Source organism: Ochlerotatus camptorhynchus, unplaced genomic scaffold, assembly GCF_037179485.1.
Source record: "Ochlerotatus camptorhynchus isolate MF236.1 unplaced genomic scaffold, CSIRO-AGI_Acam_v1.1 ptg000209l, whole genome shotgun sequence".
NCBI classification, from domain to species: domain Eukaryota; kingdom Metazoa; phylum Arthropoda; class Insecta; order Diptera; family Culicidae; genus Ochlerotatus; species Ochlerotatus camptorhynchus.
This window is the reverse complement of record NW_027040699.1, coordinates 2067205-2088190: the sequence shown is the minus strand read 5'-3', so window position 1 is coordinate 2088190 and position 20986 is coordinate 2067205. Positions and strand designations below refer to the sequence as shown.

The following is a 20986-nucleotide window of genomic DNA, read 5'->3' as shown; positions in this document are numbered from 1 at the left end:
CACATTGGAGGGTATAATCTACAGAGCGTTGCACAAAATTATTCTATCTAAATTTTACTATCTAGAAAAATTACACCGATCTTTGTAACAGAGCCTGTGTAGATGTATTTCGTTGTGCTGGAGCATATATTTTGAACACAGCTGGGAAATAACAACAATATTCCCTGTCCAATTTCACTTTTCATACGCAAACTTAGTTACAAGCTTAGTTATAATTATTTAAATCTCAACAGTTAACCAGCGTCTGGCTGAAAATCTCCTTAATAAGGACAACCAACCTCAAAAATTAAATTCAACCCCAATCTCAATACTTCCCATGCTTTTCTTCGAGAAGCGCTCGTGTTTATTTACATTGCTCGATTGCAACCGCGTTTAAAGTGGACCCTACACGACTGCTTTTATTGACAATAATCGTATTGTCAATACATTCTATATTGACGTCAGTACATCGGTATTGACAATATTTTTGTATTCACATCATCAATATTATTGTCAATAATTCCCCTTCGCGTCAATATATTGAAACGTGTGGGGTCTACTTAACGGTTCGATTGGAACTTTTGGCTTCAGTCTTCGCGCGTCTCGTATTTAACATCGTCTCATCTGGGCCCGCTGTCACGGTATAACATGTTGTCTACGCACCTGACACTGAGCTGGTAAACCCGTTGTGATCACAAAGACACGTTGTTCGCAAAATCGTATGAGACTAGCCTCAAAATGTCTAACCCGCAGACAAACAATAATGCTGCATCAGTAGGTGTAAAATTGCCGGATTCTGGAAGACAGACCCGGTCATGTGGTTTGCGCAAGCTGAATCGCAATTCGCGTTTGCCAAGACCAAGACAAAATTTCACCATATTGTGGCAAAAGTTGACAGTCTGTTGTCACATTGCGGATCTTGTTGCAGCCCCTCCCGCGGAAAACAAATTCGATGCAGTGAAAACCCGATTGGAAGATTGCCGTAAAAGCTCAACGCAGATGTCACGACTGCATGATGATGATAATGTTGACAGACTGCATATAAAATTCGTGAAAATTAGCATTAAATCATAATTGTCATCAAGCCTGCGTAAAATCCTTCCAATATAACATTCGAATTGAAGAAGAAAACGTTGTTACGATCAGGCTGATGTGCATCTTTGACTTTTCCAGATGAACTTTCATAAGATATATTCATTTCATTTCATGGCTCCATCAATGCTGCATCGTAAATATGATGTAAACCGAAGTAAATTGCTCAATTACTCAAAATAAAGATGATTTGTCATCTTGTTATCACTTTGAAGACCATCTAGCACCATTGTATAGTATGGTGCGTGTTGAGTAAATCAAGTTCCGGTGCGTTTTCCGTCGAAAATTGTGAGTATCAATATGTTTGCTTGAAAAAGGCCAAAATGAACATTTATTGAATATTGGCGTCCTATACAACCGATTCTCTATTACCACCAGCATGATACAACCTTTCCTAAGTAAATTCACTTAATTTCCACTTTCATCTTAGTGAAAATCGCACATATTTACCATTTTCTAAAAAATGCAGCTGGCGCAGGAGGTAACCTCTCCCTGTGGGTGCAAACTTGTTATGCATAATTTGCCATGAAAACATCTCTGATCCATACCGAAATAATAACCAATAGTTTTCAAACACGTTTTCTTACACGATTCAGGCAAAAGTTTCCACGGGAAATTATTAGTTTTTCTTTATGGACCGATTTGCTCCAAAAAGCGTCTGTTTTGCTTGGAAGATTTGGAAACTATCCTCCTTCTAGTAGTTCTCACTTCGAAATGTAGGTGGCGAAAGCTTGGAAAAGTTTCACTGCAAAACGCCAATTGGTCGCTCGATTTACTCTTTCACCGGAAAACCGGTTGGAACGCCTGCACGATCTGGGGAATCTACCTCTGGATCTACACAAAAATGTCAAATCTTCTGTCAAAAATGCAGGAACTTTCGACTGGTTTGGGAGTTGATAACAATTTGTTAAAGATGTGGTTCATCTAGCGCTCTTCTGTCCTATAATCACTTGTCACGATGGAAATCTTGCCAAGCTTGCGGAAATGGCTGACGAAATGGTACACACAGAGTTTAGATTACCGAAGTCTGTAAAACCATAGAGGTAACTCTAAGACCAGAAGGTCCCGAAGAAACGCGCTCAACTTTTTGGCTCAGCTCTGGTACTCTCTTCGGTCCCAGGCTAATCGATGCACCCCTCGAAACACAGGAAAATCCACCAACCCCTCATTTTATCTGTCAAACTTTCATAGCGAATCACAACAAACATAGTGTAGTACTGGAATTTATACTAGAATGGGAAACGTTAATCGATTTGCTTGGGACCAATAGGCTAGTCAAGTAGTGAGCCAGTTTAAAATCGTTAGGTTCGTATTGATTGTTGGTAAAACTTTACTGGGTATGAGAAGTTTTAGTTTATCTCTGAACTGTCAAAAATTACCGTTTAAGTCAGTAATGAATTTGCTGTCTATATCAGTAATTTATTTGTTTACCTTTATATTTTGCTGAGTTTTTCAATTAATGAATATGTCAGTAAATTCATCAAAAATATTTATTTACTGGTATTTAAAGATTTCTTTATGGTTTCATACGATGGGTAGGATTAAATTTATTCATTTTTTTTTCGATTTTTATTTAGGAACAAGGTTACCATGTTTATCGCTTCCTGGTGGTTCTGTTGGTGTGCGGATTGCGCGTCAATGTCTGGAGCTTTACAACAGGCAATGTTAGGGGATGCTTTTGCTTAAAAATCAGTGAAATATCTAGAAATCAATTCAGGATTGCATAAACTGCCCAATTCCGTGGCAGGTTCAGCACTCCTGCATTGGCTTCCAGATGTTTCACTTATTTTCACCTTGATTTTTACAAAGGTTTTCTCGAGGGTTTTCTGCTGGCACACATAGATTTCCGACGTAAAGTGCGCGAGGTGAAACCATAGAGGTAACTCTAAGACTAGAAGGTCCCGCAGAAACGTGCTCAACTTTTTGGCTCAGCTCTGGTACTCTCTTCGGTCCCAAGCTAATCGATTCACCCCTCGAAACATAGGAAAAACCAATAACCCCTCATTTTATCTGTCAAACTTTCATAGCGAATCAAAACAAACATTGCGTAGTACTAGAATTTCGACTAGAATAGGGTACGTTAATCGTTTGCTTGGGACCAATAGGCTACTAAAGTGGTGAGCCAATTTAAAATCGTTAGTTTCGTATTGATTGTTGGTGAAACCGCGGAGGATGAAGCAAGTAAGTTGACTTACTGGTGAGATCAGCAATTTTGGAATATCGTTTGATGACGGTTCAATACTGAAAACTCGGTACTCTATTTTACTGAGTTTTAGTCATTCACCGTAAATCTGTTATTTTACGGAAAATTCAGTACTTGTTGTATAGACACAGCAAGGAGCCAGAAATCGCGATACCGGATACCGGATCAGATGTTTCAATATTACCGGCTACTAAACGAGAAAAATTCGACGGGATTTCTGTGCAGTCTCTTCTGGCGGAAAATGGGACTAGGATCAAAACATACGAAACAAAATTGATTGCACACTTTGGCATTGTAGTAGTCTTCAAACATCAACGCCTAACAGACGGGAAGACTAGCTTGGGTTCTCCTGACGACAGTAAACACAGATCATCCTTATCGGGAAAGACGTTACTCATCATATTGTTACTAAAAAGGACCTCCAACAGCATCGAAAGTTCGTCGGATGCATTCTGAGAAGGTAAAAGCTGCGAAGGAAGACTTCAGAGTCATGTACGATTTAGGAATTTGTCGGCCGTCAAGTAGTTGCTGCAAACGTTCCAGCGCTACATGAATCGAAATTTCGATGACTTGGACTTTGTAGACGTCTTTGTGCTTCTTCCGCTTCAGAGCATCTCGAACACCTTCGAATCGTATTCGAAAGATTGCGTCAACATGGTCTGGTGATAAACATTGTCAAAAGCGTTTTTGGACGTACTAAGGTCATCAGCGAGACTGGAGTGCGTCCTCTTCCTGCACGTGTACGAGCTGTTATAGATTACGAATTGCTTACGAGTGTTAAGGATCTGCGCCGCTTCTTGGCGCTTGTGATTGGGTATAAGCCAATTGCCACGATTATACAAGCTGAGTTGCGGAAACTAATTCCAGACAACAGTAAAAATGACTCTCGGAAGCTAAAATGGGTGGAGACCAAACGCATAAGTTTCGACCAGTGCCAACGTTATCTAGCAGAATCTACACTTCTTCATTATAACGGAAACTACGTCGTCAACGAACGCCTGGAAACAAACGAAGTTTTCAACAAGCCAGCAATGCGTACCGGTTTTTGAATGCCACTCTCTACAAATCATACGTATTGCGTGTGCAAATGGGTCTGAGAATAAATCCACGTGGTTTTTGGCGCTTTGTTAACTCCAAACGGAAAAGTGCAGTGATCCCAACAAATGTCTACCTGAACGAAACGACTGCAGCGTCGGCTACTGAGTCATGCCAGTTGTTCGCCAAGCATTTTGCATCCATATTCGCGACGAATCCCGCCTCAAACTTGGAAATCGATGAAGCCACCAGTGATGTTCCCGCTGATTTTGTTGAGTTTGGACTATTTGCTGTAAATTCAGAAAGGGTCTCATTGGCTGCAAATAAACTGAAACGTTCGTTTGTCCCTGCTCCTGATGGTTTGCCTGCAGTTATAATATGCCGCTGTATTGTCGCTTTAGCACAACCGTTGTGTGATATCTTCAATCGCTCACTTCAGCAAGCAAAATTCCCTCGCATTTGGAAGCAATCGTTTATGACACCCATTTTTAAACATGGTGATCGTTACAATGTTGTTAACTACCGGGGAATCACGAGTCTCTCAGCTGTCGCAAAATTGTTTGAGATTATAGTGGGTGGAGTTATTCTCGATGCCACAAAAAGCTACATATCCACTGATCAACACGGATTCATGCCCGGACGATCGGTTACCACAAATTTGTTGAATTTTACGGAGTAAAAAGCGCGGCGTTCGATAAAATTAATCATAACATACTGCTACGCAAGTTATCTCGTCTTGGAGTTTCTATGCAATTGGGTTCTTTAATTTTGAAAAATGTGTTGTTTTTTATACATCATCCGATAGAGCTTCGTTTTCTGAGCACAGCGATATTTTTTTCGAACCCACACACTTTCATCTCGATTTTTAAATTAAGATTTAAAGCAAATTAAGATTTAAAGCAAAATTATTTAAAATAGTTCCAGTGTACCCAAATTGATTAAATTTTGGGTTTGGGTTTCATTTTTAATGCAGATTACGAATATGTATTTACCTCAATACCCTTAAAGAACCCAATTGGTTTTTTGGTTGGAATCCTACCTTACAGAGCGTGTACTTCGAGTGAAGGTTGAGGGTTGTGTGTCTTCGCCGTTTTCCAACAAGTCTGGAGTTCCACAAAGTAGTAATCTCGGACCGTTGCTGTTTATTCTGTTCTTCAACGATGCTGCTTTGGTTCTGGGCGAAGGATTCAAACTGGTCTATGCAGATGATTTAAAGCTATACATTGTGGTGCGCACACAAGAAGATTGTTGGCTTCTGCAAAACTCGCTGACTTTGTTTGCCGATTGGTGCCAGAGAAACAAACTGACTATTAGCGTGGAAAAATGTCGGATAATCATGTTTCACCGAGGGGGACGACTCTAACTACGATGCAAAAAAGATTGTGTTTTGCTGTGGCTAGCTGCGTGCACGCTGAGTAGATAGAAAGAAGATTGATGACGATTCTGAAGATTTCCTGCAAAAAGATGATGAGCGATGCAAGTAGATGCGACAAATGAAAAAAGATTTTTCGAAGATTGGTTCGCTAGTGTGAGATTTGTTGAGCATCTAAACTTCAGATTTAGATGTGTCGCCCCCCTCGTGTTTCACCGCATGGTACATCCAATTTTGTTTGACTAGCTCACATCGACGGCGATACTCTTACCACAGTTACCAGTGTGACTGATCTAGGGGTTCAACTAGAAACAAAAATGACTTTTGATTTACACCGTTCAGCGATCATATCGAAAGCAACGCGACAGTTGGGCTTTATTTCCAAAGTTGCAAAGGATTTTTTGGATCCACATTGTTGGAAGTCATTGTACCAACAATCAATACGAAACAACGATTTTAAATTGGCTCACTACTTGACTAGCCTATTGGTCCCAAGCAAACGATTAACGTACCCCATTCTAGTAGAAATTCTAGTACTACGCAATATTTGTTTTGATTCGCTATGAAAGTTTGACAGATAAAATGAGGGGTTATTGGTTTTTCCTATGTTTCGAGGGGTGAATCGATTAGCTTGGGATCGAAGAGAGTACCAGCAACAATCAATACGAAACTAACGATTTTAAATTGGCTCACCACTTTAGTAGCCTATTGGTCCCAAGCAAACGATTAACGTACCCTATTCTAGTCGAAATTCTAGTACTATGCAATGTTTGTTTTGATTCGCTATGAAAGTTTGACAGATAAAATGAGGGGTTAGTGGATTTTCCTATGTTTCGAGGGGTGAATCGATTAGCTTGGGACCGAAGACAGTACCACAGCTGAACCAAAAAGTTGAGCACGTTATTTCGGGACCTACTAGTCTTAGAGTTACCTCTATGGTACCAGAGCTGAGCCAAAAAGTTGAGCACGTTATTTCGGGACCTACTAGCATAGAGGTAACTCTAAGACCACTGGGTCCCGAAGAAAATCATTATTATTTTTGGCTCACTCAGTACCAGAACAACGGTCCCAAGCAGTCCCAAGCTATTTCACTCACCCCTGCATGTTCTGCATGAATCCACACACCCCTGATGTTATCTGTCAAACTTTCATAGCGAATCAAAACAAACATAGTGTAGTAATAGAATTTCAACTACAATAGGGTACGTTAATCGTTTGCTTGGGACCAATAGGCTACTAAAGTGGTGAGCCAATTTAAAATCGTTAGTTTCGTATTGATTGTTGCTACTAGTCTTAGAGTTACCTCTATGGTACCAGAGCTGAGCCAAAAAGTTGAGCACGTTATTTCGGGACCTTCTAGTCTTAGAGTTACCTCTATGATTGTACCATAGAGGTAACTCTAAGACTAGAAGGTCCCAAAGAAACGTGCTCAACTTTTTGGCTTAGCTCTGGTACTCTCTTTGGTCCCATGCTAATCGATTCACCCCTCGAAACATAGAAAAACCCAGTAACCTCTCATATTATCTGTCAAACTTTCATAGCGAATCAAAACAAACATTGTGTAGTACTAGAATTTTGACTAGAATGGGATACGTTATTCGTTTGCTTGGGACCAATAGGCTAGTCAAGTAGTGGGCCAAATTAAAAACGTTAGTTTCGAATTGATTGTTGATTGTACCACAAACGAAGTGACAGACGGAGCGGCTCGAAAACTTTGGTAACTAACCTGCTATTGCAATTTTGCAGTGTACCACATGGCAACACCACTACTACTGGATTGAACCACATGGCAACACTACTACTGGATTGAACTAGCATTTTCACCAAATGTACTAGAATGTTTTGGTTCTATCTCTTTCACTCTACTCAAAACTGAAATGCATAAAAAAAATGACAAAATGATACGCACTCTTTGCACACTGTCAAAGAATCATTGTACACAAAATCAACTGTGTTCAAATCAAAACAAAAAAAATAACCCATCTGGTGGATGATGGCATAAGCTTCCAAGAAAATTCTATTACAGTGAACCACATTATTTAAATGGATTTCTTCGCCAGTTAGTCGTCTGTCACTTCGTTTGTGATTGTACTGTGCACTTATTCATCCAATTTTTGAAAATGTGTCCGTCGTTTGGCTCACCATGTCACGTGGTGCCTAAGGATCGAACGGGTTCAGAAACGGTTCATTCGTCTGGCACTGAGAAACTTGCCGTGGAGTGATCCTGACAATTTGCCGCCGTATCCTGATAGATGCCGACTGTTGGGCTTAGACACACTGGAACAACGACGGAAAGTACAGCAATCGTTGCTTATTGCTAAGCTGTTGAATGGTGAAACTGATGCCCCGACCTGCTTGCGATGTTGAACTTTCGTGTGCCGAGCGGATTTCTTCGGAATACAACGCTACTGCAACCAAATTTTCACCGAACCATGTTTGGGAACAACGAACCAATCTCAGCGTGTATTCGTGCGTTTACGGCTGTCGAAGATTTTTTCGAGTTCAATGAACCAACCGAACGTTTTGCAAATCGGATTAGGTCTGTGTTAAATTAGCTCTAATTTTATTCATTAAGACTAAATTGTCAGATGAATTATTTTAAATACAAATAAAAATTATCCTGATTCCACCAAAGCACTTGGGCTAATGATCGATGCTTCGTTCAAAGGTGCATCGTCATATTACGTCTCCGCTGTGATATTTCTAAGGCTAGATTTAAGTATGTTCATATCGACCTTATTGGACCTCTTCCACCATCACAAGGACATCGTTATCTTCTAACGAAGATCGATCGTTTTTCACGTTGGCCAGAAGCAGTTCCGCTAACCGACATGACAGCCCCAACGGTGGCACAAGCGTTGTGCTCTACGTGGATTTCAAGGTTTGGTGTTCCTGAAAACATAACAACGGACCAAGGACGTCAATTCGAGTCGGAATTATTCAATGAGCTGACCAAAATGTTAGGAGTTTATCATATCCGGACTACTGCATACCATTCACAAGCAAATGGAATTGGAACATAAGACGTTGAAAGCTTCCATTATGTGCGTCAATCCGAAGGATTGGTACATTGAACTTCCGATGATCTTGCTTGGGCTGCGCGTTTTATACAGAGAAGATTTGAACTACTCAGGGTTACGTATTCCTGGTGTATTTTTTGATGCGCCGGCTTCAATTGTTGATCGAACAGATTTTTGTAAATTGTTGCATCGCTCCTTTGAGAATGTAAAATCACCCAAACTCCTGTACGCACGTGTTCATTAGAGTAGACTCCGTGAAGCGATCACTTCAGCATCCATATGAGGAACCATATGAAGTGGTACAGCAGCGGTCTGACAAATATATGGATGTCATCATATCAGGGAAGGCTCATAGCATACCGATCGACCGGATTAAGCCTGCTTTTATATGCAGTCCAGACTTGGGACATCATTCTTCGGACGATCAACGAACTAAAGTAACATTAACAAGACTTCGCATTAGATTTCGAAAATCGTCAGTTAAAAAAAATTACAATTTCTATGGGGCATCCCAATGAGTATAATTTATGCGTCCTTCATCAAAAGCGTCTTCTTTCATCTTAAATCTTCTCTGAAGACACCATATTGATTAAACAGGATCATCATGCGTTTTGGACCACTGTGCACTTGGATGTAAGAAAAATTTGTTTTGCGTATATAAGGAGCGTCCATCCGCATTTGTGCCGAATGCCAGTTACATCAAACATACTTAAGCCAAATGGCAGACACAGCCAAACCGAACAGATTCTTAAAGGGACGTTCTTTCAATTCTACGCTAGCGGTAATACAGCTGTTAAAAAAACTGACAATTGTAATGTATTCTCTATGAAGCTGTCTATGTTCGATCTAAATATAAGGTATGAAAATTACAATTAGTCGCTAGGCTTTCGCTGGCGGGAACGTTACTGCCAGTGCACAGTTTTCCCATCTTAAATTATTATACTCACAAAACCTGTCGAGATATTTCACAGACTTTTAACACATGCATTAAGCTTCTATCACCTACCCCCCTCTAAAGCTAAAATAACCCTAGCTAGTTCTAGCAGTTTAAAAAATCCCTAGCACAATTTGGAAGCAGATTCGTTAGCTACTAGCTGATGCCAAATCTTCGACATCTGCAGCGAAAGAAAAATTTATGAAATATTTCCAACGGTTCGCTCGAATGTACTCGATATCGGTTACCTTGCTGTGGTATTGGGATTCTTCGTTGGCATAGGAGAGCAGTATGGCCGGCAAGGATTGGAGATACTGTTCCGCAAGGGCCGTCTCGCTGCGAACGCACTGCATGGCAAAGGCACACTTGCGACCGACGAGAGCGTCTGGAATTTCACCGGATTGTGCAGGCGGAGCCTGAGCTAGTTCCCGCTGAGCTGGGGTGGACCCGTTGTCCGACTACAATGTAACAATTGAGAGTGATCGGGTTAGTTTGTGTGATAAGAGAGTGCACTGAAATTGGCCAAGCCGCATCATGATTGCATGAACTTTACCTTCACCGAAGCTAAATTTGGAATGGTGGATTAAATAATAACAACACACGTGGAGACGTTCCGATATTCGTAGAAAATCTGCACGTCAAGCGATAACAAACCCTGTTTCAACATCAATCAACTTACCGCAGTGCCCCGGACGGAATTTCTCAGCCGGATCCGGCTGATGCCGAGCGTTTTCGAGAGAGCTTTCTGGTATTCGGCAAAGATTCCTTTCTCCACGCGTTCGCAAAGATCGCTACAAATCGTAAAAAATAACTCAATCAATGTCAATGTCAAACTACGTTACGTGATCGGTTGGCAGGTATTTACTTACTTGTGCGCAGCGAGCAGATCCATGAGCACGTGTATCCTCTCGTTGACGACATTGCGCTGCAATTGCACGTAGCGCTCGGATTGCCGTGCCGCTGCTTGTGCACTTTGGGAGATGGTATCGAAGGTACGTTCGCCTCCGAACACGTCTCGCACCTCGAGACCTTGCAGGATCATATCGACCTCGGCCATATCACGGGCCTGCTGTTCGGCACGAAATGCCTGCTCGTCGAAGATGTTGCGCAGCCTGTGAAGGGAATAGAGGATTTTTCGCAGTCGATCCCGACTGGCGATCAGCTTTTCCTCATCCTCCAAGGGTAGATCGACGTCTTCCCGCAGGCGGCTGAATTCGTCCAGCTGTTTCTCGTACATGACACGCATCCGGTACTGATAGTCGGCAGTTTTGTCGCTCAGGAAGGTTACCAGGATGGGCGAGCAGCCGAGGACGGGATGCATCGAGACGACGGTGAGCCACGTTTGAAGGCCATGGCGGCGTTCTTCGATCAAGGAATCCAGCATCAGTTGCTTCGGTGGAAGGATGGGGATCATTCTGTTGGAGATGTAGGAAGAAAAAAGTTTGTATAGTTAGCGGACGATAGTTTCATACACATTTCTCGGATGATATCGAACTCATTTTTGACCGTTTCAGTCCCATTTTATTCTCAGGCTTATTTTAAGGAATATTTAATACTTTTTTTTAGAATTAGGCTATTTTTGGATGATCTAAAACGTCTAATTTATTCTAAATTTTTGATTTTCATATTTTCAGAATCAACAGTGTCGAATATTGGTTTCCGGCCTCTAAACGTCGTCCCTGTTCCGGAAATATCCATACAGTAGGATGTTTTGTGGAAACTGAAAGCCGCCTCAAAGATGGTGTTGGCCATCGATTTTCGCCCTCTAAACGTCACCTTCGTTTCGAAAATATTGAAAGGAATTTCAGAAATTAAAAACCGCCATCGTAATTGTGTCGAATATCGGATTCCGGTCCCTAGAGTGGTCCCCATTCTGAAAATGCCCATTAGGGTGCCAAGGATTGTATGGGAAAAAAATGACCATCGAATTTTACAAACGGACCATAAAGCAGGTTTGCGCCAAATGACGAATCGATCTGATGCAACCTTCTCCGATTTGGACATGCATAGCTGGACAAACTTGGAAAAACATGAGGCAAAATTAAGGCTAAAACGCAATGTGGGCGGAAGCGGAACGGAAACGAAAAGCTTGACAGATGTCATAAATGACATCTAGATGCCTAACCGAAGTCGATTTGGTTCTAACTAGTTTTCAATCCGACAAGTAAAGGGCGAACACGAAATTATTGCGACACCGAAAATGTCATGCCAATTTTCTTATAATGTTTAGAATCAAACCAAAATTTTAGGGTAGTTTTATACATATATTTACTTCAAAAATCAAAAGAAAAGTTAATCGATGGAGCCGTGAGTGTAAAATTGAACGCATTTTCGCTTGATGCCCTCCATCAAAGTCATCCGGTACCAGTTTCTCAGTTTTTTTTTCCATTTTCTTAACATGTCCTTCTCGTCTTTGACTGTCTTCTTGCTCTTCCGAAGTTCCCGCTTCATTATTGCCCAGTACTGCTCCACCGGGCGCAGCTCCGGACAGTTTAGCGGATTCATGTCCTTTGGAACAAAATGGACAGAATTGGCCTCATACCACTCCAGGGCACTTTTAGAATAGTGGCATGATGCCAAATCTGGCCAAAATAGCGGAGCTTCGTCGTGCTGCTGCAAGAACGGCAAAAGGCGCTTCTCGAGGCACTCAGATTTGTAGATCTCGCCATTTACTGTGCCCTTTGTCACGAAAGGCTCACTCCTCAGTCCGCAAGAGCAGATGGCCTGCCAAATGAGATATTTGGAGGCGAACTTCGACATTTTCTTCTTCTTAAATTTGTCGTCCACATCGAACTTGCTCTTGCCGGTGAAAAACTCCAACCCCGGAATTTGCTTAAAATCGGCTTTTATATACGTTTCGTCGTCCATCACACAGCAGCCATATTTTGTCAGCATCTTCTCGTAGAGGTTCCGTGCCCGAGTTTTATCCGTCGATTGTTGCCGCTCATCGTGGTTTGGGAAGTTCTGTACTTTGTATGTATGTAGTCCAGCTCTCTTCTTTGCATTCTGGACGTAGCTCTGCGACATGCCGATCTTTTTAGCCAAATCACGGCTTGAGACGTTGGGATTTGCTTTTATCATCCGCTTCATCTTTCCCTCCGTCTTTTTGTTCTCCGGTCCCGGTTTTCTTCCAGCTCCTTTGCCGTGGTCCAACGTCAACCGCTCCTGGAACCGCTTCAACACTCTGGAGACGGTTGAATGGTGAATGCTCAACATTTTTCCCAACTGCCGGTGCGACAGGTCAGGATATTCCAGGTGTTTGGAAAGAATTTGTTCTCTCAACTCGCGTTGGTTCACCTCCATTTTCGTTGAATCGAAAAACACGACTTCGAGTTTGACAGCATGTACACAATACACATCAATGAGAAAGTGTGCAAAATTTGGTGGATTTTACCCAATGGTAAAAAAGTTATGCCCTGTTGAATGTGTCGCAATAATTTCGTGTTCGCCCTTTAGGCTTATACCCCCTACAGACTATGGCTTAAACGCTGTACAGACTGGAGAGTTATAACATGTTATAACGGTTGTCAAATAATTCGAACACAGAAACCACCATCAAGATAGCGCTATAACATGTTATAACTATGTAGTCTGAACTTAGCATTATATCATGTAATATAGGCTGTCTTGCAATGAGCACTCATACATAGGATTTCCAGTGAAAACTAGATGTATGAGTGTTCATTGCAAGACAGCTTATATTACATTATATAAGCCATAGTCTGTACGGGGTATTACTCAGATCGGGCTTTTCCGCTGCCACTGCCGTCCCGCTTCCGCTGTCATTGCGCTTGGCCCTTTACTCATGGATGAGTTTCTGAACTTAATGATTAGTTGAAAATTTTCGAATACACCTTTTTTGTGAGATTCAAAATAGCCGATTTTTTTTTGCAAAAACTTGAATGATTGACCATAACAAACAATTGTACCAAGTAGGGTGCCAATGAAATTTTGTTCTAAACAGCCCACATACAACATGTTCATTGCCTTGAAAAAAGGCCCTTTTAGTCTTTCAACCGATTGTCATGAAATGTTTAGGGAATGTAATACTATATATAAGCTTGATTTAAGTATCTTTATGTCACTATATTTCTTCACCAAACCCAAATGCCCGAACTTTCTTCTTAATTCCACCCATAAGGTTTTGTACAACGGTTTAATCGACATTTTTTATGCTTTCAACCATGGTTTCAACATTTCCTGTTCCGTAGTGACAACTTTAGGATGCTTACGGAGTTCGTGCTTCATTATAGCCCAGTATCTTTCGCAACTCCAGTGTGTTTGGGGGATTGAGATCCTTCAGCACGAAATAGACCCCTTCCGCCTTGTAGTGGAGTAGTGAAAAGAGGCTAGATCTCCCTAATAAAAATTGTATGGTTAATTTGCTTAACGACGTGTTCTGGGTATCATCCAAACCATTTGTGGAATAGTTCAATGATTTGGGTTATCGTTCGTTTATGGTTATTTTTTATTATAGCTGGCCAAAAAATTGTAGGAACGTTGTGTGATTTGAGCAACGGAACCAATAGTTTCTTCAGGCACTCATCCATGTAGACTTTTCCATTTACGGTTATAGGTGTTGTTACGAAAGGCTTGTTCCGTTTTCCGTACGAACAAATCGCCTACCAAATCATTCGGAACTTCGACACTGAAACATCTAACTTACCTTTCGCAGTCACATACTGGTTTCCCGGAATTTGTTTGAAGTCCGCTTTTACGTATGTTTCATCGTCTTCTTCTTCTTTTTCTTTCCTTTATTTAACGTCGGTCTCTGTTCCGCAATCTAGTGCCAATTACCGACGGACATCGATTGCCATCCATTGACGGCAATCGAATGTGCAGGTAGGCAGCTTCCACACCTGCGTAGGATATCGCACCCATTCACAACAACACACATGGGCCGGGACCAACGGCTTTACTTCCCTTCCGAAGGAAGACGTGACCAGAGATTTAAAAAAAAATCTCGCGCACGCACTGTTCATTCGACTACATTTTCAAAATCCCTGCGTTGGATATATCTATCGCGTTTGCTGAGACGTTCCTTGTCCCGGATCAACTGGAACGTGTTGAATGACCTTGATATCGATACAGCAGCCGCTCGATATAATAGCCTTTTGCGCGACTGTGTTTGTGCTTCAGTACCGAAGTGCCAACCTCCAAGAAAACCGCCTTGGTCTAACACTACTCTCCGCAACCTGAAACGAGTGCGATCTAGAGCTCTCCGTGCTCTCACTCATCGACGATGTACCTTTACCAAGCGAAATTTTTCAATTGCCAGCAATGATTATCGTCACTACAACAAGCTTCTTTACAAGAGGTATGTAATTCGTACTCAACATAATCTGCAATGCCACCCCAAGGGATTCTGGTCGTTTGTGAATACTAAGAGGAAGGAAACTGGACTGCCGTCAAAAATGTTTCTCGGCAATGACGTAGCATTGACAACTGAGGACAAAGCATCTTCTCGAATGACTCCCCATCGCAAGCAGAAATTGAGCGAGCCGTCCGTGATGTGCCAACCGACGTTGTAAACATGGATGTTTTTGCCGTAGATGTACAAATGGTTCTCTCTGTGATGAGTAAAACCAAATCATCATTTTCACCAGGTCCGAGTGTTATTCCATCTGCAGTCCTAAAAAAATGCTCCGATATCTTAGCTGCTCCGTTGTCCTTGCTCTTCAACCTGTCACTTCGTCAACAGAAATTTCCCGCACTATGGCAACGGTCTACCATGTTCCCTGTTTTCAAGAAAGGAGACAAACGCAATGTGGAAAACTACCGTGGGATTACCTCGCTTGGGGTTGAATCTAAGGTGTTTGAGTCGCTGATAAATGAGAGATTGTTTGCTTCCTGCAAGCATTACATAAGTACATGTCAACATGGTTTCTTTCCTGGCCGCTCCGTGGAAACTAATCTCGTCAGCTTTACGTCGTTCTGTATGGAAATTGTATGCAAGAAACTTCAAGTGGATGCCATCTACACTGATCTTAAAGCTGCGTTTGATAGAGTTGTGCACGACGTTCTGCTAGCAAAGCTTTAAAAAATTGGATGTTCTGTTTCCTTCTGCAGCTGGCTTAGATCGTACCTCGTGCAACGTGAAGTTACTGTATGCATTGGAAACTACTCATCGTACTGTTTCTCGAACAGATCAGGAGTTCCACAGGGTAGCACTTTGGGACCAATGCTCTTCTCTTTATTTGTGAACGATGTAACGTTTATTCTACTACGAGGAGGTAAATTGTTTTTTGCCGATGACTTGAAGATTTATCTAGTCGTTTGAGGCTATGCCGACTGTTTAGAACTACAAAACCTTCTTGAAATCTTTAATGATTGGTGTGAACGTAATTTTATGGTCCTGTGCGTCTCAAAGTGCTGCGTAATTAGTTTCCGTCGAACTAGGACTGCCATTTTGTTTGATTATAACGTTGCTGGAACTGCAGTTCAACGTGTCGATCACGTTGAAGACCTCGGTGTCATGTTGGATGAAAAGCTCACATACACTCGCCACTTCTCAACCACGATCGACAAAGCTAATCGACAGCTTGGATTCATGTTCAAAATATCTAAGGAATTTCGTGATCCTCTATGTTTTAAAGCCCTTTACTGTTCATTGGTACGCTCACTACTGGAATTCGCGAGTGTAGTCTGGAATCCCTACCTGTATGGAGTGGACGATTCGAAGCTGTTCAACGCAAATTCGTCAGATACGCACTGCGCTATCTTCCAAGCGACGAAACATATCGCAGGTCGTATTCGTTGCTAAAGTTTTACTCGCAGAATATGATGTTCCTGAGTTACTGGCTAAAATTAATCTGTATGCTCCTGCCCGAACACTCCGTCCGAGAACCTTGCTACATGAAGTAGTACATGCAACCAACTATGCTGCAAACAGTTCCTTTGTCGCCATGATTCATCAATTCAACGAAGCCTCTGACCTATTTGACTTTGACATCAATGCCTCGATATTTCGTCATCGTTTGCTGTTGGCCAATTTTTAATTTTTAATGAGTGACTACATTTAGATTTAAGTGTTTCATTGAGACTATCAAGTCAGATGGACTATAATAATTATAAATAAATAAAACTAATAGAAATTTCACAAGGAAACTCGCGCATTATAAATAATACCCGCTGAGGCCATTTCACCCAAAATTTCATTAAAATTAACCCAAAGGGCAAAATGTTACCGTTTTTTTTAAAGGGCTGCAATTTAGCTGTGGACACCCTTTAGTGGTAAGCGGGATTGCCTCTCACCCCAGAGGGCCTGGTTTCAATAACAGTCGGCGCCGCCGGGATTTTCTGAGGCATAACTACAGGGAAGTAAAGCCTTTGGTCCCCGGTCCATAAGTTGATAGGTTGATAGGTAGGGTCCAGGTGTGGAAGCTGCCTCCCTGGCGTCGGTAGCATTGGTACGGAAAACAAGATCGACGGAAAACAAATCAAGGAAAAAAGGAACTTCATAGATCTTTTAGAAACATTGTAAAACGTTCAAAAGCTTCGTAAACACTCATTGAACTGAGTAGAAGATCTGGAAAAATTCTAGAAGTGCAGCACATTATAAAGAACTAACTAACTTTGTAAAAGCTAAGCAAACTTTCTAAAAGCTTAAAGAACTTCATAAAACTTCAGAGAATTTGGTAGAACTTAGCCATTTATGTAGAAGTGCAGAGAACATTGTAGGACATTGTTGAAAATTAACGAACTTTAGATAAATTTATGAATTTTCTGGAAATCCCGGGATCTTTGTTGAAGTGCTGGGAATTTTTCAACTTTATTAGACTTTTTTTAAACTTCAAGAAACTTGTAGATGTTCAAGGGACATCGTAGATATTCAGGAAATTTTTATATAAATTCGACTTCGTAGAGCTTCAGAGAATTTAGAAGAAATTCAGGATGCTTTGCAAAAAATTGGGAAAACTTCGTTGAAGTTATGGGAACTTTGTTTGATTTTAAGAAACTTAATAGTGCTCCTTTAGGGTACCGTTAAAGTTTAATGGACTTAACATAGAACAGGAAGTTCCGTACGCATTCAGAAAACTTTGTAGAACCTCCCAGGAAATCGAGGAAATTCTAAAAAGTTTGGGGTGAACTTCATAGAAATTCTAAGAACTTAGTATAGAAGTTAAGTGAATTACGTAGTGATTTGAGAAACTTCGTAAGACTTCATAGAAGTACTGTTTTTTTTTAGTTCATGAAGCTTCGTAGAAGATCAGTCAAATTTAAAGAAGCTCAGAGAACTTCGTAGAAGTTTAGGAAATTCAAGATTTAAATTTCAATCAAACATTAATGACACTAAATCTATTAGCTGACAGCTCCTTCCATATAAAGTCCCACCGAGGGGCGCTGAGATGATGATTTTTGCTATTGTAAGCGCACTTATTTAAAATAGTTCCAGTGCATGATGAAATTTCGGATTTCGGTTCCATTTTTAATGCAGATTACTATTTACCTAAATACCCCTAAACAAGCCAATTGGTCGAATTGATAAAATTTGAAAAAAAAAATAATCATGAAACTTGCACGAAGTAAATGAAACTTCGTAGAAGTTAAGAAAATGCTCAATAAGTAATGAATAGGGAACTTTATAGATATCCCAGGAACATTGAAGGAATTTTTCCGCTCCTCAGGAATTGTTTAGTGGCAAAAGGCACCTTCGCAACCTCTGAGTACGGTGCTGGTCATATTTGAATGACCAGCAGAAACAGCCGGTACTCATTGCCGGTGGAAACTTATCAGTCCCATGTGTATATGAATGTCTTTATAACATGGGATAATTATGCGATTACCGGCAGTGCAGTACCAACAACAATCCAAACAAAAGGTCAGAAACTGAACGAAGTACTGGATCTTTTTTTATAAATGTAGACTCTCGACTTCGAGTGGATTTTTTAACAGACCAGCAGCGTTTACAAATAATTGAACAGGAAAAAAATCACGCACTTACAGTCAGAACTGTCGGCATGGCGTAATTATTGCGTTTATAGAGTTTTGCATTCTCATGTTTATTCATTCGGTGCAACAAGGCTTTCCATGGAAACAATTAAAAGATCTGGGTAAATGAATGTGATTCTATCTTTGTTGCACTAAGGGCTCTCTGTTAACTGGATGATTCCAGCCATCCAATAAAATATCGTCAAATATCACTACTAGCTGGCCTCTCTATAACCGTTATAGTGATAAGAACGTAGCACACGTGCATCTACTGCAGTTTGTTTATCAATGCAATACATGTATTGTATTGAGATAACGAAACCAGCTAGATGTACATACTAACTATGGATATGTATAGAACAAGCCATTGTGAGATAACTATCCAGTATGTGCCACACTTCACGTAAGTAATGCACTATCATCCAACAATGCACAAAATGAGCCTCGGACGTTGATTGCCATGTTCATGAAGTGATCAGACGCTAATCAATCACACATCATGTCCATTACTCCATGTAAATAAACACCGATTCATAGCGTCTTGGTGATCTAATGATTGCCTATTCAGAACCTCACCTTCTCCCACCCACACACATTCATACACACTCACCTGTACGGGTATCGCTCCATAAGGTAAGTGTACAGTATAACAAAGTCCCTGTAGCGTCTTCGTACCACCGTATCGTAGGCCTTCGATTTGACCTGAAATGAGAATGGAAGTGGGCATTTGTTTATACCATATCTATTCTACCGTTATACGCATAACTGTCCCATGTTCTATGCGATCCTTATGCACCGTGGGACTCTTATGCGTATAACGGCAGTATTAGGGTGGTTAAAAATATCGACTTTCAAATGATAATTCTCTCGAAATTTGCGCTCATGTGGATGCGAACTCATACTGCACCTTTTAAAGTTTGTATGGGAATGAATATGCGAAAAGTGAACTTTTGGATCTCATCGTTCTAGCCCTTCGCTGTAAGGATCTACGGAAAAGGTTGCTATCTGTCCTAATTTTAAATTTTCCCAGCAACACTTCAAAATAAAAATATTCAAGCAACGAAGCATTTCGTGAATCTACAGGGGTGGAAGGAGGGGGAAGCGCGGACATTAGGGTGGGTCAACTTTATGTGACAGATCACAACCCCCGGCTCCCCACAGCTTTTTCGGTTCGTATCGGGATCCACAGCAACTGCACCCAATTTAAATGAATGTGGCTACCATCTGGATTTGTGGGAAAGCTTTAAAATTTGTATAAGAAACGTAAAAAAAAAAACTACTTATTTGTTTGGCAAAATTTCAAAAATTGCTCAATGTTTACCAAAATTGGGACTTAGATTGAGAAAACTATACAGAACAACTGCGTAGAAGATCGCAAATCGATTCTACTTTTGTGTAAACAGTTATTATTTTTAGACTATCGTCCTGGTGCTCTGTGCATATTTGCAAGCTAATGTGCACCCAGTAGGTATGCGCGGAACACATGACCAAATATGACATGACTAAATAATAACTTTTTACACAAAAGTCGAATCGATTTGCAGTCTTCGACGAACTTGTTCTGTATTTTCTCAATCTAAGTCTGAGCGATTTTTGAACATTTGACAAGCAATTGAATAGTTTTCGACCGTTTCCCAGGAGAAAATAGTACACTTCAGACAGAACCGAACACATCGGAAATCCGAATCACAGCTCCAACGACCGGAATTCCGCTGCAAATGCACCTAGAATTATCTTTGGTGCGGCCATATAAGTCTGCACTCGCGAACTGCTGTAGAAAAAAAAAAACGCGACGAAAAAACATAAACAACATTTGACAACCGGAAAATTTTCACGTCCGTGTAGAACCAGGGTACACTTCGATCTTAAAATAATTTAGTATTTTTTATGTTCGCATATTTTTCGAACAAAGTTTGTTTCTCCAAATGCATGGCGTCCAGAAAATAATCTCGTGAAGGTTTTATTCAAAAATATGCATTCTGGAAAAACTTGCTTTTACGCTGTAGGCCATTTGTTATATGTGCTGAGGTCGAGGATATAATAAATCCAACCTTACATTCATTCCGTCTCGCACGCTGAGCCGGTCAAGTCGCATCGGTCTCGTTGTACGACACTAGTTTTTGAGTTTTTGAGTTTTTCCCCACGCGAGGGTTTTTTCTCGCCAAAGTTAGTTGGCATAGTGTTAAGACAACTAGTGCGCGAGTGAGGAAGCCGTTAATCATACGCCGAGCGCTTTGATTACGGTCCAGCTTTAACATCAACATCTGTAAAATCATCACCACTATCGGCCCATTGATAGCAACAACGAAAGCACGTTAAATTGCCTACCGAGGCGAAAGAGGCATACCAGCTGCAAGGCTATCGACCCAACAGCCGTTGGGGAATACAATAGCATCGCACCAGTCATCTGCCGCCTCAGT

The 20986-nt window shown here is 41.1% G+C and overlaps 1 protein-coding gene across 2 annotated transcripts in view; it reads right to left on the bottom strand.

Annotated features, from left to right (window-relative positions):
• Positions 1 to 9528: 9528 nt before the first annotated feature.
• The window catches only part of LOC135703164 (sorting nexin-8-like), a 55413-nt gene continuing 43955 nt past the window's right edge, over positions 9529 to 20986 (bottom strand). Inside the window, exons 3-7 of one of the 2 annotated variants that reach the window (XM_065224274.1) lie at positions 19177 to 19268; positions 10505 to 11050; positions 10315 to 10426; positions 9884 to 10093; positions 9529 to 9816 (exon numbers count right to left, since the gene is read on the bottom strand). In XM_065224274.1, coding sequence (XP_065080346.1) covers positions 9760 to 9816; positions 9884 to 10093; positions 10315 to 10426; positions 10505 to 11050; positions 19177 to 19268 — 1017 coding nt within the window. In that variant the 3' untranslated portion in view covers positions 9529 to 9759. Of the gene's footprint in view, positions 10094 to 10314; positions 10427 to 10504; positions 11051 to 19176; positions 19269 to 20986 lie in introns of both variants that reach the window. The other variant, XM_065224273.1, reaches the window with a different exon arrangement.